This window comes from Leucopleurus acutus (genome assembly GCF_964270905.1).
Source record: "Leucopleurus acutus genome assembly, chromosome: 21".
Lineage (NCBI taxonomy): Eukaryota > Metazoa > Chordata > Mammalia > Artiodactyla > Delphinidae > Leucopleurus > Leucopleurus acutus.
Genome location: NC_139163.1, coordinates 30,402,622 through 30,420,753, shown reverse-complemented (window position 1 = coordinate 30,420,753; position 18,132 = coordinate 30,402,622). Strand labels below are relative to the sequence as shown.

Below are 18,132 nucleotides of genomic sequence, written 5' to 3'. Positions count from 1 at the left end.
CAATTACAATACTAAGGTGCCATTTTTACTTCAGGTCACAACAGAGTAACTGGTACCTTACTAATTCTTATTCAACTAGAAAACTGGGCAAAACATATAAAACAACTTTTTAAAGAAACTGAATAATAGAACAGAGTGTAGAATGGTAGTTACCAGTGCCTGAAAGGTGAGAGGAAAGGGGAGACACTGATCAAAGGGTACAAACTTTCAGGGCTTCCCTGGTGGCGCAGTGGTTGAGAGTCCACCTGCCGATGCAGGGGATGAGGGTCTGTGCACCGGTCCGGGAAGATCCCATGTGCCACGGAGCGGCTGGGCCCATAAGCCATGGACGCTGAGCCTGCGCGTCCGGAGCCTGTGCTCCGCAATGGGAGAGGCCACAACAGTGAGAGGCCCGTGTACCGCCAAAAAAAAAAAAAAAGGGTACAAACTTTCATTTATGAGATGAGTTATTTCTCAGGATCTAATGTACAGCTTGATGACTATAGTTAACAATACTGTATTGCATACTTGAAATTTGCTAAGAAGTAGAAGTATTTTCACCAAACCAAAAAATGATAACTGTGTGAGATGATGTATATGTAAACTGGTTTGATGCAGGAATCATCTCACAATGTGTACATATACGAAAACATCACATTGTATACCTGTACACCTTAAATATATGCAGTTTTTATTTGTTAATCATACCTCAGTAAAGCTGGGGGAAAAAAGGGTGGGTAGAGTTTAGACCCACTGCAAAGTTAGAGAAAACAGTCCCCAAGACTGTCCTCATTTCTTTCACCAATCTCAAGTTCAGTGGATTCCCAAAACCACCCTCAGGTTTTATAAAATTTACTGGAAGAACTCACAGAACTCACTGAAAGCTGTTATACTCACAGTTATGGTTTATTATATGGAAAGGATACAAATTAAAATCAGTCAAGAGAAAAAGCACTGAGGACAGAATCCAGGAGAAGCATTAAACATGGAGCTTCTACTGCTTTTATGCCATGGAATCGCAGCCATATTACTCTCCCAGCACTGATATCTGATGCTTCCTAACTCATTCTATGAGGTCAGTATTAGCCTAATATCAAGCCCAGACAAAGTAACATTACATATCAATAAATCTGTAGACCTCATCAATAAATCTACAGATCAATCAATCAATAAATAGATCTCATAAACATAGATGCAAAAATCCTCAACAAAAAATTAGGAAATTGAATCCAACAATGTGCAAAAATAATTATATACTACAACCAAATGGGATTTAGCACAAGTATGCAAGGCTGGTTTATTATGCAAACATCCATTAATATAATCCATCATACTGACAGGCTGAAGAATAAAAATCAGTGACCATAAAAATTGCTGTAGAAAAAGCACTTGACGAAATCCAAACGCACTTATACAAAATGTTAGCAAACTAGGAATAGAGAGAACTTCTTCAATTTGGTAACATCTAGAAAAAAATCTGTGGCTAATATCACAGTTATGGTGAGAAACTATAAGCTTTCCTCCTAAAAAAGAAACAAGGCAAGGATGCCCCCTCTCACCACTCCCTTCAGCATCTTACTGGAAGTCCTAGCTAATGCAATAAGACTAGAAAATGAAGTGAAAATATACAGGTGGGAAAGAAACAAAAACTATTTTTATCCATAGATTACATGACTGCCTATGTAAAGAAAATACCAAATAATTAGCCAAAGAACAATAACAGTAAAAGCCTCCTGTGACTAATAAACAATTATAGCAAGGTTGCTGGAAATTGTTTTCCTTTATACCAACAATGAAAAATAAAAATTTGAAATAAAAAACACAATACCATTTGCATTAGCACCAAAACAATGAAGTACTTGGGAATAGTCCTAACAAAATTTTACAGGATCAATATGAGAAAAACTACAAAACTTGATGAAGAAAATCAGAGAAGGTATAAATAAATGGAGAGATAGTCCATGTTCATGGATAGGAAGACTAAATATTGTTAAAATGTCAGTTCCTCACAACTTGATGTAGAGATTCCTCACAACTTGATGTCAGTTCCTCACAACTTGATGTAGAGATTCCTCACAACTTGATGTCAGTTCCTCACAACTTGATGCAATTACAATAAAAAAACCCAGCAATTATTTTGTGGACATAGTCAAACTGATTCTAAAGTTTATATGGAAAGGCAAAAGACTCAGAGTAGACAACCTAATGCTGAGGAAGAGAAGGAAGAAGAAAAAGAAGAGGCAGAAGAGGAAGAGGAGGAGGAAGAGGAGGAGGAAAATTGAAGGACCAAAAATACCCAGCTTCAAAACTTAATAAAAACTATAATAGTGGCAGTGTAGTATGCACAAAAGAATAGACAACGAGCTTAGAACAAAATGGAGACCCCAGAAACAGAACTACATAGAGATAACAAAACCTTTGTTAATGGAGTAAATGCAACTCAATGGAGAATTATCAATAAATGGTGTTGGAACAACTTGGGCATTCACAAGGAAAATAATGACTCTAGACACTGACCCTACACCTTTCTCACACACACACAAAAAAATAATAACTCAAATGGGTCATAAGCCTAAAACTAAAATCCAAACTATAAAACTTATAGGGGCTTAGATTTACAGGGGTAAATCTCCTCTTAAGTGCTCTTCCACAATAAATAAATAGGAATAATACCAATATTAAACAAATTCTTTCAGAAAGTAGGGGTAAGGGAGCACGTTCCAACTCATTTTATGAGTCCAGAATTACCCTGACACCAAAACCAGAAGAAAAGATTGCAAGAAAAGATAAAACTACAGACAATTCCCTTGTTAAAATAAGTGCCATAATCCTGAACAAAACATTGGCAAATTTTAAATTTTATATATACATATAAATTTATATATATTAAATAACCCAAGTGAGGCTAATTTCAGGACTGCATGATGGCTGGGTTAGCACTCAAAAACCAATGAATGAAACGTATCATATTAATAATAGAATAAGTGCTTCCCTGGTGGCGCAGTGGTTGAGAGTCCGCCTGCCGATGCACGGGACACGGATTCATGCCCCGGTCTGGGAAGATCCCACATGCCGCGGAGAGGCTGGGCCCGTGAGCCACAGCCGCTGAGCCTGCACATCCGGAGCCTGTGCTCCACAATGGGAGAGGCCACAACAGTGAGAGGCCACGTACCACACAAACACAAAAATAATAATAATAATAGAATAAAAACAGAAAATTCATATGATCAGCTCAATAGACACAGAAATACTTGGCAATATTCAACATTAATTCTTCATTAAGAATTCTCAGCTAAGATTATACTTAATGGAGAGAAATTGAAAGCATTTCCCCTAAGATCAAGAACACGGCAATAACGTCCTCTCTCAATATGCCTATTCAGTTTAGTACTGGAAGACCTAGCTAGCGCAACTGGTCAAGACAAAAAAAAAATTAAAGTCATCCAAATAAAAAGAGAAGAAGTAAAACTGTGGTTATTTGCTAATGATATGATCCTACATACAGAAAATCTCAAAGAACCAGTCAAAAAACTTTGAATTAACCAATGATTTCAGTAAAGTGGCAAGATACGAAATCAACATACAGAAATCAATCACATTCCTTTACATGAATAATGAAGCATCTGACAGAGAAATTAAAAAAAAAAACCATCCCATTCACCATAGCATGAAAAACAATAAAATATTTAGGAATAATTTTAACCAAGAAAGCGAAAGATCTGCATAATGAAAATCACAAAACTCTGCTGAAGGAAATCAAAGAAGACATGAAGAAATGGAAAGATACCCCATGTTCATGGATTGGAAGAATTAATATTGTTAAAATGGCTATAGTACCCAAAGCCACCTACAGATTCAACATAATCCCTGTAAAAATGCCAAAGGTATTTCTCACAGTAATAGAGAAAACAATCCTAAAATCTGTGTGGAAACTCAAGACTCCAAATTGTGATTCTGAGAAGAAAAAAAAAAAAAAACAAAACTGGGGGTATCATGCTTCTGACAAAGCCATAGTAATAAAAACTATGTGTGTGTGAAAGCACAAAAGATCCCCAACAGTCAAATCAATTTTGAGAAAGAAGAACAAAGCTGAAAGTATCATACTCCTTGATTTCAAATTACAGCTGGTCCTCCATATCTGTGGGTGCTCAATCCATGCATTCGACCAACCTTAGATTGAAAATATTCAGAAAAAAATCCAGAAAGTTCCAAAAAGCAAAACTTAAATTTGCTGCATTCTGGCAACTATTTACATAGCATTTACATTTTATTTACAACTATTTACATATCATTTACATTGTATTAGGTATTATAAGTAATCTAGAGATGATTTAAAGTATATGGGAGTATGTGGGTAGGTTATATGGCATTTTATAAAAGGGATTTGAACATCCATGGATTTTGGTATACCTTAAGGGTCCTAGAACCAATCCCCTGTAGATATCAAGGGAGACTGTTTCCTACAAAGCTACAGTAATCAAAACAGTATATTTTGTTTCCTACAAAGCCACAATAAGCAAAACAGGATGGTACTAGCACAAAAACAGACTCACAGATCAATGGACCAGAACTGAGAGTACAAAAGTAAACCCATACATACTCAGACAATAAACTTACAATGAGGGAACAAAGAATATACAATAGAGAAAGGAGAGTCTCTTCAACAACTGCTGTTGGGAAAGCTGTACAGTCACATGCAAAAGAAAGAAACTAGACCAATACCTTACACCATACACAAAAATGAACACAAAATGGATTAATCTGAATATAAAACATGAATCCATAAAATTCCTAGAAGAAAAAATAGGCAATAATCTCACTGATATCAGTCTCAGTAAGGTTTTTGTGGAACCCACTCCAAAGGCAAGAGAAACAAAAGCAAAATAAACAAACGGGACTATATCAAGCTAAAATTCTTCTTCACAGCAAAGAAAACCATCTCAAAATGAAAAAGCAACTTACTGAATGAAAATATATTTGCAAATCATATAACTGATAAGGGCTTAATATCCAAAATACATAAAGAGCTTATACAACTCAATAACAAAGTAATAACAACCTGACTAAAAACCGGGCACAGAAACTGAACAGACATTTTTCCAAAGAAAACATATAGATGGCCAACAGGCACATGAAAAGATAATCAACATAACTAATTATTAGGGAAATGCAAATCAAACAACAATGAGATATCACCTCACACCTGTTAGAATAACTATTATAAAAAAGAAAAAATAACAAACGTTGGAGAGGATATGGAAAAAGGGAACCCTAGTACACTGTTAGTGGGACTGTAAATCAGTACAGCCACTATGAAAAACAATGGTGATTACTCAAAAGATTAAGAATTGCCGTACAACCTAGCTATTCCACTTCTGGGTATTCATCCAAAAAATACAAAAACACTAGTTAGGAAAAATATATGCCCTCCTATGCTTATTGCAGCATTATTTATAACAGCCAAGATGTGGAAACAACCTAAGTGTCCACTGATGGATGAATGGACAAAGAAGACCTAGTATACATACACAGTGGAATACTTACTCATCCATAAAAATAATGAAATCTTGCCTTTTGCGACATGGATGGACCTTGAAGGTATTATGCTAAGTGAAATAAGTCAAATGAAGGAAGACAGATACCATATGATTTCATTCATATCTGAAATCTAAAAACAAAACAAACAAATGAACAAACAAACAAAAAACCACACACACAAAAAAGCCAACAAAATAAAACCAAAAAACCTCATAGATGCAGAAATCAGATTAGTGGTTACCAGAAGGGAAGGGGGTTCGGAGGTAAGGGAAACAGGTGAAGGGAGTCAACTATATGGTGATGGATGGTAAGTAGACTTGTGGTGCTGATCACTATGTAGTGTATACAGATGTTGAATTATAGTGCTGTACACCTGAAACTTATATAATAAAACAAACAAACAAACACCAGTATGGTACTGGGACAAAAATAGACATGTAAACCAATTAAACAGAATAGAAAGCCCAAAACTAAACCACGGCATATATGGTCAACTAGTATTCGACAAGGGAGTCAGGAATAACCAATGAGGAAAGGATACTCTCTTCAACAACTGGGAAAACTAGAGAAACACATGCAAAACAATGACAATGACTACTATCCCACATTACCCAGAAAAATTAACTCAAAGTGGATCAAAGACTTAAACATAAGGTCTGATACCATGAAACTCCTAGAAAAAAATGTAGGGAAAAACCTCATTGATACTAGTCTTGGGTATAAATTTTGGAGTGTGATGCCAAATGGACAAACAACAAAAGAAAAAACAACAAATGGGACATCAAACTCAAAAACTTCTGCACCTCAAAAGAAACAATTATCAAAATAGAAAAAAAACCCTACATGATGGGAGAAAATTTTTGCAAACCATATATCAGATAAGGGGTTAATATTCAAACTATATAAAGAACTTACTCAATTTGTTAACAACAACAACAAAACACTCCAATTTAAAAAGGGGCAGAAGAACTAAATACACATTTTTCTAAAGACATACAGATGGCCAACAGGCACATGGAAAGATGCTCAACATCACTAATCATCAAGAAATGGTAATCAAAACCACTATGAGATACCACTTCACACCTGTCAGAATGGCTATCACGAAGAAGACAAGAGACAACAGGTGCTGGCAAGGATGTGGTGAAAAAGGAAGCCTTATACACTGTTGGTGGGAACGTAAATAGGTCCAACCAATTGGTCCACTATGGAAAACAATATGGAGGTTCCTCAAAAAATTAAAAATAGACCTACCATATGATCCAGCAATTCCAGTTCTATACCCAAAGGAAATGAAAACAGAATTTCAAAGAGATATATGCATTTATCACAATAAATCTTGGCTATTTACAAAAACCAAGATATGGAAACAACCCAAATGCCCATCAATGGATTAATGGATAAAAAAATTTGGTACACATACACAATGGAATGTTATTCTGCCATGAAAATGGAAGCTATCCTCCCATTTTCAACAACATATGTGAATCTTGAGCACATTATGCTAGCGAGATAAGTCAAACAGAGAAAGACAAGAACTGTGTGATATCACTTACATGTGGAATGTTTAAACCTGTGAAAAACAGAGTAAAGTACTGGTTACCAGAGGTTGTGGAGGCAGAGGAGTAAGAGTGATGGTATTTAAGGGTACACACTTGTATCGAGCAATAAATAAGCCATAGAGATCTAATGCACAATATAATGAATATAGATACTAATATTGTACTGTAATTATGTAATGTAATAAATATCACTACATCAGCAATCATATAACAATATATAAATGTATCACAGTAACACACTGTACAACTTAAGCTTACAATATTACACTTAAATTTATTCAATTTAAAAAAACTCTTAGGTAACTAGAAATAGAAGGAAATTTCCTCAATATGGTAAAGGGCATCTATTTTTGAAAAAAGCTTATTATCTAATATCATATTTAATGGTGAAAGTCAGAAAACTATCCCCCTAAAAATAAGAACAAAGCAAAGAAGGCCACTCTCAGCACTTCTAATCAGCACTAGAATTCAGAAAAGTCCACTGTAATTTTTATACTATTGTTAGTATGAAATTGTTAAATAAAATTTGTTAAATTTTATTTGTTAATTGTTATACAATTGTTAATACAATTGTGATACAATTGTATACAATTGTTAAATAAATGATACAATTGTTAAATAAAATTTTTAAACACTATCAAAACAAGAAATCTATAGAAGAACTAAAGAAGATCTGAATAAGTGGAGAGATACACAATGTGCACAGATTGGCAGACTTAATATTGGTGAGAAAAGTAATTCCCCCCAAATTGATGTATGAATACAACACAATTCGAATCAAAGTCCCTACATTCACATGCCTGTTCTCCAATTTACATGGAAATAAAATGGTCCCAGAATAGTAAAGCTATTTTGGAAAAGAGTACCAAAGTTGGCTGATTTACACACAATGTTTTCAAGACTTACTGAAAAGTGCATTAGTTAAGACAGTGTGGAATAGGCATAAGGACAGACAAATAAACAGAAAAGAATTCAGGGAAAGATGCATATATATGGTCATTTATTATCATAGGAACAGGTGTTAACTGTTCTCTAAATGTTTGGTGAATTTACCTGTGAAGCCATCTGGTCCTGGACATATTTTGTTGGTAGTTTTTAAAAATATTATTACTGATTCAATATCATTACTGGCAATTGGTCTGTTCATGTTTTCTGTTTCTTCCTGGTTCAGTCTTAGGAGAGTGCACATTTCTAGGAATTTGTACATTTCTTCCACGTTGTCCATTTTACTGGCATATAGTTTGCAGTAATCTTATGATCCTTTGAATTTCTGTGGTGTTGGTTGTAGCTTCTTTTCCATTTCTGATTTTATTGATTTGGGTTCTCTCTTTTTCTTGATGAGTCTGGCTAAAGGTTTATCAATTTTCTTTACCTTTCTCAAAGAACTACCTCTTATCTTCATTAATCTACCTTTTTAGTCTCTATTTCATTTATTTCTGCTCTGATCTTTATTATTTCTTTGCTTCTACTAACTTTAGGTTTTGTTTTTTCTTTTTTTAGTTACTTTAGGTGTAAGATTAGGTTGTTTATTTGAGATTTTTCTTGTTTCCTGAGGTAAGCTTGTATCACTAAAAAACTTCCCTCATAGTACTGCTTTTGCTTTGTCTCATTGATTTTAGTTCATTGCATTTTGCTTTCATTTGCCTACAGGTATTTTTTTAATTTCCTAGTTTATTTCTTCAGTGATCCATTGGTTGTTTAGCAGTATATTGTTTAGCCTTGACATATTTCTGTTTTCTGTACTTTTTTTCTTGTAGTTGATTCCTAGTCTCATAGCATTCTAGTCAGAAAAGATGTTGGATATGATTTCAATTTTCTTAAATTTACTGAGATTTGTTTGGTGGCCTACCATGTGATCTACCCTGGAGATGTTACAGGGCACCTGAAACAATGTGTATTCTGTTGTTTTGGTGTGGAATGTTCTATATTTACTTCTATTAATTCCATCTGGTCCTATGTGTCACTTAAGACCAGTCTTTCCTTAATGATTTTCTGTCTGGATGGTAAGTCCATTGATGTAAGTGAGGTGTTAAAGTCTCCTACTATTATTGTGTTACTGTCCATTTCTCCCCTTATGTCTGTTAATATTTGCTTTATGTATTTAGGTGTTCCTATGTTAAATGCATATATATTTACAAATGTTGCATCTTCTTGGATTGATCCCTTAATCATTATATAATGTCCTTTGTCTTACAGTCTTTGTTTTGAAGTCTCTCTTGTCTGACATAAGTATTGCTACCTCAGCTTTCTTTTGATTTCCATTTGCATGGAATACCTTTTCTGATTCCCTCACTTTCAGTCTGCATGTGTCTTTAGATCTGAAGTAAGTCTCTTGTAGGCAGTATATATATATATGGGTCTTGTTGTTTTATCCATTCAGCCATTCTGTTTCTTTTGATTGCAGCATTTAGTACAATTATATTTAAAGTAATTATTGGTAGGTATGTACTTACTGCCATTTTGTTAAGTGCAGGATACAAAATCAATATACAGAAATTTGTTGCATTTCTTTACACTAACAATGAATTAACAAAAGAGAAATTAAGAAAACAATCCCATTTAGAATTACATCAAAAAGAATAAAATATCTAGGAAGAAATCTAACTAAGGAGGTAAAAGACCTGTATTTGGAAAACCATAAGCCACTGATGAAAGAAATTGAAGATGACACAGATGGAAAGATATACAGTGTTCATAGACTGGCAGAATTAATATTGCTAAAATGGCCATAGTACCCAAGGCAATCTATACATTCAATGCAATTCCTATCAAAATATTAATGGCATTTTTCACAGAGCTGTAACAAATAATTTTAACATTTGTATGGAAACGTAAAAGAGTCCAAATAGCCAAAGCAATCTGAAGAAAGAAGAACAGAGCTGGAGGTACCATACTCCTTGATTTCAAACTATAGTATAAAGAGACAGTCATCAAAACAGTATGATACAGGCACAAAAACAGCACATAGATCAATGGAACAGAGTAGAGAGTCCAGAAATAAACCCACGCACTTATGGTCAATTAATCTTCAACAAAGGAGGCAAGGATATACAATGGGGGAAAGACAATCTCTTTAATAAGTAGTGCTGGAAATCTGGACAGCTACATTAAAAGAATAAAACTGAAACATTTTCTTAAACCATATATTAAAATAAACTCAAAATGGATTAAAGACATAAATATAAGACCAGAAAACATAAAACTCCTAGAAGAAAACATAGGCAGAACACTCTGACATGAACTGCAACAATATTTTTTGGATCTGTCTCTTAAGGCAAAGGAAACAAAAATAAACAGATGGGACCTAATTAAACTTAAAAGCTTTTGTGCAGCACATGAAACCACTGACCAAAGCAAAAAACAACTTATTGAATGTGAGAAAATGTTTGCAAATAATATGCCTGATAAGGAGTTAATATCCAAAATATATAAACAGCTCATACAACTCAATATCCAAAAAACAAATAACCTGATTTAAAAATGGGCAGGAGACCTGAATACACATTTTTCCAAAGAAAACATACAGATGGCCAATAGGCACATGAAAAGATGCTAACAACACTAATCATTAGGGAAATGCAAATCAAAACCACAATGAGATATCAACTCACACGTGTCAGAATCACTATCATCAAAAAGATCACAAATAACAAATGTTGGCAAGTAAGTGGAGAAAAGAGAACTCTTGTACACTGTTTCCCACTATGGAAAACAGTATGGAGGTTCCTCAAAAAAACCCCTAAAAATCAAGCTACCATATGATCCAGCAATTCCACTCCTGAATATATATCCAAAGAAAACAAAAACATTAATTCAAAAATACACATGCACCCCAATGTTCATAGCAGCATTACTTACAATTGCCAAGATGTGGAAGCAACATAAGTGTCCATCAACAGATGAATGGATAAAGAAGACGTGGTACACATATACAATAGAATATTACTCGACCATAAAAAAGAATAAAAGTTTTCCATTTGCAACTACATAGATGGCCCTAGAGGGTATTATGCTTAGTGAAATAAGTCAGACAGACAAAGACAAGTACTCTATGTTATCACTTATATGTGGAATATAAAAAATAAAACAAATGAATGAATATGACAAAGCAGAAACAGATTCCCAGATATAGAGGTCAAACTACTGGTTACCAGTGGGGAAAGGGAAGAAGGGGAAGATGAGGTAGGGAATTAAGAGGTACAAACTACTATGCATAAAATAAATAAGCTCCAAAAATACATTGTACAGCACAGGGAAATACAGACCTTTTTAAAATAACAACTTTAAATGAAGTACAGTCTATAAAAATATTTAATCACTATGTTGTATGCCTAAAATTAACATAATATTTAAAATCATTGATACTCAATAAAAGAAAAAGATATATGCACCCATATGTTCACTGCAGCATTATTTACAATAACTAAGATATGGAAGTAAACTAAGTGCCTATCAATAGATAAATGCATAAAGAAGATGTGGTACATATATACAATGGAATATTACTCAGCCATAAAAAAAAGAATGAAATTTTACCATTTTTAAAAGCACGGATGGACCTAGAGGGTATTATGTTAGGTGAAATAAGTCAGACAGAGAAAGACAAATACCTTATGATTTCACTTTTATGTGGAATCTAAAAATATAACAAATGAACAAACATAGCAAGACAGAAACAGAGTTATAGATACAAAGAACAAACCGGTGGTTGCCAGAGGGAAGGGGTTTGGGGGGAGGAAAGAACTAGGTGAGGGAGATTAAGAGGTACAAAATTCTAGCTGCAAAATAAATGAGTCAGGAGTATAATATGTACAGTGTGGGGAACATAGTCAATAACTATGTAATATCTTTATATGGTGACATATCATAACTAGACTTATCAAGATGATCATTTTGAAATTTATAGAATATTGATTCACTATGTTGTGTAATAGGAATTAACACAGTGTTGTAGGTCAATTTAAAAAATGAAAAAAAATCTCTACCTGAATTGTACCAATGCTTGTGTACATTTGCAAACATTCATCCACCTGTATACTTATATTTGTTGTATTCTATTGTATGCAGATGATGCCTCCAAGAAAATTGATTTAAAAATAGATGAAGAGTAAAAAGGGAGGACTTGTTCTACCAAATGGTGAAACATAATATAAAGGCACAGTATTAAAACAATGTGATATGAGTACAAGTTTGTTCTGACCCATGCATGTATCCAATCCTAATATCATTTCTATCTTATGATCGTGAACATTTATCATATTTGCAGTACTGCTGCAAAAACTGAACTGTCTAGAAGCATTACACCCTGGACTTTTTGCATTCATTATATTTTCTCTAGGGCTTCTCTATCAAGTGAGTAATCAAACTCACCCAATGTTCAGACTGTAACTTTAACAGCCTTCCCTCCCCATACTGCTGATTCCATTGTGAGGCAATACCCTAAAGGATACTTGATGGTCTGCTCCCACATTGATCTTCAAGAAGACACTTATCAAATGTCCAAAGGTTAAGCACAGGTTTGAAAGATTTTACATATTTAGTCTGGAACCAAAAGCTCATTGTAGACTTCCCTTTTTTCCTGTCAGCAATAATTTTTTGGGAATATTCTTATATTTGTCCAAAACTCTTCAACCTATTAAATCTAGATGGTATATTCTTGTGTGTATTTCAACCTTGATTTTATTACTGCCAATATGTTGCACAGTACTCAGTCATATTTGAGATATATAACATATATGACAAAGAGTTGAACTAAAACAATAAATTTATCAATTTTCCAATTATCAGACTTACTTCCTCAGTACCACAGTCACAGATTTCATTTCCCTCCACTCTGCCATTTCCACAGATTGATGCCGGAGCCCTCTGCATTTGTGGCTTATTCTGAAGACACCGGGCACCCATATTTGAAATGAAATTTTCAAAGTCACTCAAACTGCAATTGCTAAAAGTCTTCACACCGCTGGATTGCCTAAAGATGAATCCGTATAATGTCATGGCAGTATACTTCTGAAAACACAACTCTATATTACATAAGTTAATTTCAAAATGTTAAATTCAAGAGGTAATGATAAATGTTCATAACAAGTGCTCAGAGGCCAAAGTCATTCTGCAGGAGGTCATGTGATTTCATTCACTGGAATACATATCTTCTCAAAACAAAATTAAGTTCAATAGGCAAAACTAAACAACCCAACTAGAAAATGGGCAAAGATTTGGATAGACATTTCCCCAAAGAAGACACATATAAATAACCAACAGGTATGTTAAAAGGTTATCAGTATAACTAATCATCAGGGAAACGCAAAAATAAAACAAAAGACCTCACACCTGTTAAGATGGCTATGATTCTTTAAAAAATAGATAAACAGTGCTGTCAAGGATGGATAGAAATTGGAACCCTAGTATATTGTTTATGGAAATGTAAATTGGTCCAGGCTCTTTTGAAAACAGGTGTGAGGTTCCTCAAAAAATTAAAACTAGAACTATCATATGATCCAGCAATCCTACTTCTGGGTATATATCTAAAACTACTGAAATCAGGATATATAAGTTATATCTGCACTCCCATGTTTATTGCAGCAATATTCACGATAGCAAAGATATGGAGTCAACCTAAATGTCCACTGAAAGATGAACGGATAAAGAAAATGTGGTTCATATCTGCAATGGAATATTATTCCGCCTTAAAAAAAAAAGAAGCAAGTCCTGACATACGCAACAACACAGAAAAGCCTCGAGGACATTATGCTAAGTGAAATAAGCTAGTCACAGAAAGTGAAATACTTCATGCTTTCACTTATATGAGATATTTAAAACAGTCAAACTCACAGATGCAGAGTTGACAAGGGGCTAGGAGGAGGGGCAAATGGGGAGTTGTAAAATGGGTATAAAGTTTCAGTTATACAAGATGAATAAATTATAGAGATCTGCTGTTCAGCATAGTGCCTATAGTTAAGTAATAAATTTAAAATTGGTTAAGACAATTCCTGTTGAGTATTTCAACTACAATAAAAAAAAATTAAGAACAGATAAGAGAATGACCAAGATGTTGGAGTAGGAAGACTCTAAGCTCACCTCCTCTCATAGGCACATCAAATTTATAACTATTTAAAGAGCAATTATTGATGAGAAAGACTAGAAGAGTAGCAGAAAAGATCTTCTACAACTAAAGATATGAAGAAGGAACCACAAGTAGATGGGTGGGAAGGGTGGAGACGTAGTAAAGGCAAGACCCATACCCCTGGCTGGGTGACCCACCAGTGAGCCAGTTCTAGCCTCCCTGAGACCAGCCTCCCCCCAGCAGCCAGCTCAACACTCGCACAACCTCTCCCACCAGGGGATACCACCAGCCCTGGTATCCCCTGGATTCTAGCCCCACCAACCAGTGGGCAGACACCAGTCCCACCGGGACCATCAGAGCCCTGCAGCCTGCCATGTCAGGACCCAGCTGACCCACCAGCAGGCCAACACCAGCCCCAGGACCCTCTGAGCTACACGAGTAGATTAACACCAGCTCTGGGACACCTCGGACCCCTTCATCAGCCAACCTGGGATCCAGCCCTGCTTACTAGCAGGCTGTCAACAGCTTTGGACACACTGGACCATGCAGTAAGCCATGTCAGGAACTGGTCCCACCCACCAGCAGACTGATATTAGATCCAGGACCCCTGGGCCCATAGCCACTCACCCCAACCCCAGATTCACCCACCACTGGGCCAGCACTAGCCCCAGGACCCCATGAGTTTCCACAGTCAGCCACCTGTGACACAGCTCTACCCACCAGTGGCCGGCAGCCTCTGAACAAGGCAGGGACTGGCAACCAACTGGACAGGGGGCCAGTCCAGCCAAGTCTACCAGACCACCCACAGCAGTCAGCCCATCACAATAGAAGGACCCTCACAGTCCTCTTAGGGGGACCGCTAGAGCATATAGGTCTGGGACCAGAGAGGAATGTGCTGCTGTGACGCATAGGACATCTACAAAAGGTCATTTCTCCAAGTTTGGGAAACAACCAAATACCAGATACATAGAAATAAAAACAGCAAATTAGGCAGTATGAGGCAACAGAGGAATACGTTCCAAATGAAAGAAAAAGATAAAACCCCAAAAGAAGAACTGAGTGAAGTGGAGACAAGCAATCTACCTGATACAGAGTTCAAGGTAACAATCATAAAGATGCTCAAAAAATTCGGGAGAAGAATGGATGAACAGAGCGAGCCATGAACAAAGAGTTAGAAAATTCAAAGAAGAAACAAAGAGAGATGAAGAATACAATACTTGAAATAAGAAATCTACCACAACGAATCAACAATAGGTTAGATGATACAGAGGAACAAATCAGTGAGCTAGAATAGAGCAGTGAAAAATCACTGAAGCTGAACAGGAAAAAGAAACATGTATAAGAAGAAATGAGGACAGCTTAAGAGACCTCTGGGACGATATCAAACATACTAACAGTCACATTATAGTAGCCCCAGAAGGAGAAGATAGAGAGAAAATGGGGCAGAGGACATACTGTATTTGAAGACATAATAGCTGAAGACTTCCCTAAGGTGGGAAAGGAAACAGACATCCAGGTACAGGAGTTACAGAGAGTCCCAAAGAGGATCAACCCAAAGAGGAACACACCAAGACACGCTGTAGTGAAAATGACAAAAATTAAAGACAGAATATTAAAAGCAGCAAGGAAAAAGCAACAAGTTACATACAAAGGAACTCCCGTAAGGCTATCATCTGACTTTATAGCAGAAACTCTGCAGGCCAGAAGAGAGTGGCACCGTATATTTAAAGTGATGAAAGGAAGAAAAACTACAGCCAAGAATAGTCTAGCTGGCAAGGCTTTCATTCAGATTTGATGGCAAGGTCAAAAGTTTTACAGACAAGCAAATGCTAATAAATGGGTACCACCAAACCAGCTTTACAAGAAATGTTAAAGGAGCTTCTCTATGTGAAAAAGAAAAGGCCAAAACTAGAAACATGAAAATTACAAAAGAAAAAATCTTATAGGGAAATGCAAATATACAACAAAGGTAATAAATCAACAGCTTATAAATCTAGTAGGAAGGTTAAAAGACAAAAGTAGTAAAATCAGGGCTTCCCTGGTGGCGCAGTGGTTGAGAGTCCGCCTGCCGATGCAGGGGACACGGGTTCGTGCCCCAGTCCGGGAAGATCCCACATGGCGCAGAGTGGCTGGGCCCGTGAACCATGGCCGTTGAGCCTGTGCATCCGGAGCCTGTGCTCCGCAACGGGAGAGGCCACAGCAGTGAGAGGCCCGCGTACCACAAAAAAGAAAAAAAAAAAGTAGTAACATCATCTACATCTACAGTAAGTAGTTAAGGGATATACAAACAAAAAGGTGATGTCAAAAACCGTAAACATTGGGGGTGGGAAGTAAAAATGCAGGGTTGTTAAAACGTGTTTGAACTTAAGAGATCAGCAACTTAAAACAAGCACATATATATATTGCTATACACAAACCTCATGGTAACGACAAACCAAAAATCTATAGTAGATATACACACAAAAAAGAGAAAGGCATCCAAACATAACACCAAATGTAGGCATCAAATCATAAGAAAAGAGAAAAAAGGAAGAGGACCTCAACAAAAAAGAACTACAAAAACAACTCCAAAACAATTAACAAAATGGGAATAAGTACATACATATCAATAATTAATTTAAATGTAAATGGACTAAATGCTCCAATCAAAGGCACAGAGTGGCTGAATGGATACAAAAACAACATCCATACATATGCTTCCTACAAGAGACTCACTTCAGATCTAAACATATGACAAATCCACAGCTAATATCATACTCAAATGTGAAAAGCTGAAAGCATTTCCTCCAAGATCAGGAATAAGACAAGGATTTCCACTCTCACCAATTTTATTCAACATAGTATTGGAAGTCCTAGCCGCAGCAATCAGACTAGAAAAAGAAATAAAAGGAATCCAAATTGGAAACAAAGAAAGAAAACTGTCACTTTCTGCAGATGACATGATACTATATATAGAAAATCCTAACAACACCACCAAAAAACTACTAGAACTGATCAATGAATTCAGTAAATGTGCAGGATACAATGTGATACATTTCTATACATTAACAACAAACTATGAGAAAGAGAAATTAAGAAAACAATCCCATTATCAATTGCTGTTAAAATGATCATACTACCCAAGGAAATCTATAGATTCAATGCAATTTCTATCAAAACATTAATGGCATTTTTCACAGAGCTAGAACAAATAATTATAAAATTTGTATGGAAGCACAACAGACTCCAAATAGCCACAGAAATCTTGAAAAAGAACAGAGTTGGAGGTATCACACTCCCTGATTTCAAACTATGGTACAAAGTGCCAGTCAACAAACAAGTATGGTACTGGCACAAAAACAGACACATGGATAAGTGGAACAGAACAGAAAGCCCAGAAATAAACTCACGCACTTATGGTCAATTAATCTATGACAAAGAAGGCAAGAATATAAAATGGAGAAAAGACGGCCTGTTCAATAAATTGTGCTGAACAGCTACATACAAAAGAAACAAACTAGACTACTCTCTCACACTATGGAGAAAAATAAATTCAAAACGGATTAAAGACTTAAATGTAAGACTTAAACCATAAAACTTCTAGAAGTAAACAGGCAGTAAGCTCTTTCGACATTGATCTTAGTAATATTTTTTTGTATCTGTCTCTTCAGGCAAGGGAAACAAAAGCAAAAATAAATAAATGGGACTACATCAAACTGAAAAGCTCTTGTACAGTGAAGGAAACTATCAACAAAATGAAATGGTGGCGTATTGAATGGGAGAAGATACTTGCAAATGACATAGCTAATAACAGGTTGATATTTAAAATATACAAGGAACTCATACAATTCAACATCAATAAAACAACCCAACTGAAAAAGTGTGTAGAGGACCTGAACAGACCTTTTCCAAAGAAGACATACAGATGGCCAACAGGCACATGGAAATATGCTCAACATCACTAGTCATTATGGAAACTGAATCACAAGAAGATACTACCTCACACCTGTC

At 35.7% G+C, this 18,132-nt stretch overlaps 1 protein-coding gene across 1 annotated transcript in view; it reads right to left on the bottom strand.

Annotated features, from left to right (window-relative positions):
- The window catches only part of LOC309977711 (disintegrin and metalloproteinase domain-containing protein 32-like), a gene marked incomplete at both ends in the record, with an annotated part of 166,747 nt that overhangs the window by 77,927 nt on the left and 70,688 nt on the right, over nucleotides 1-18,132 (bottom strand). Inside the window, one exon of the mRNA XM_082863999.1 lies at nucleotides 12,873-13,050. Within this exon, the coding sequence (XP_082720125.1) occupies nucleotides 12,873-13,050 (178 nt within the window). The remainder of the gene's footprint in view (nucleotides 1-12,872; nucleotides 13,051-18,132) is intronic.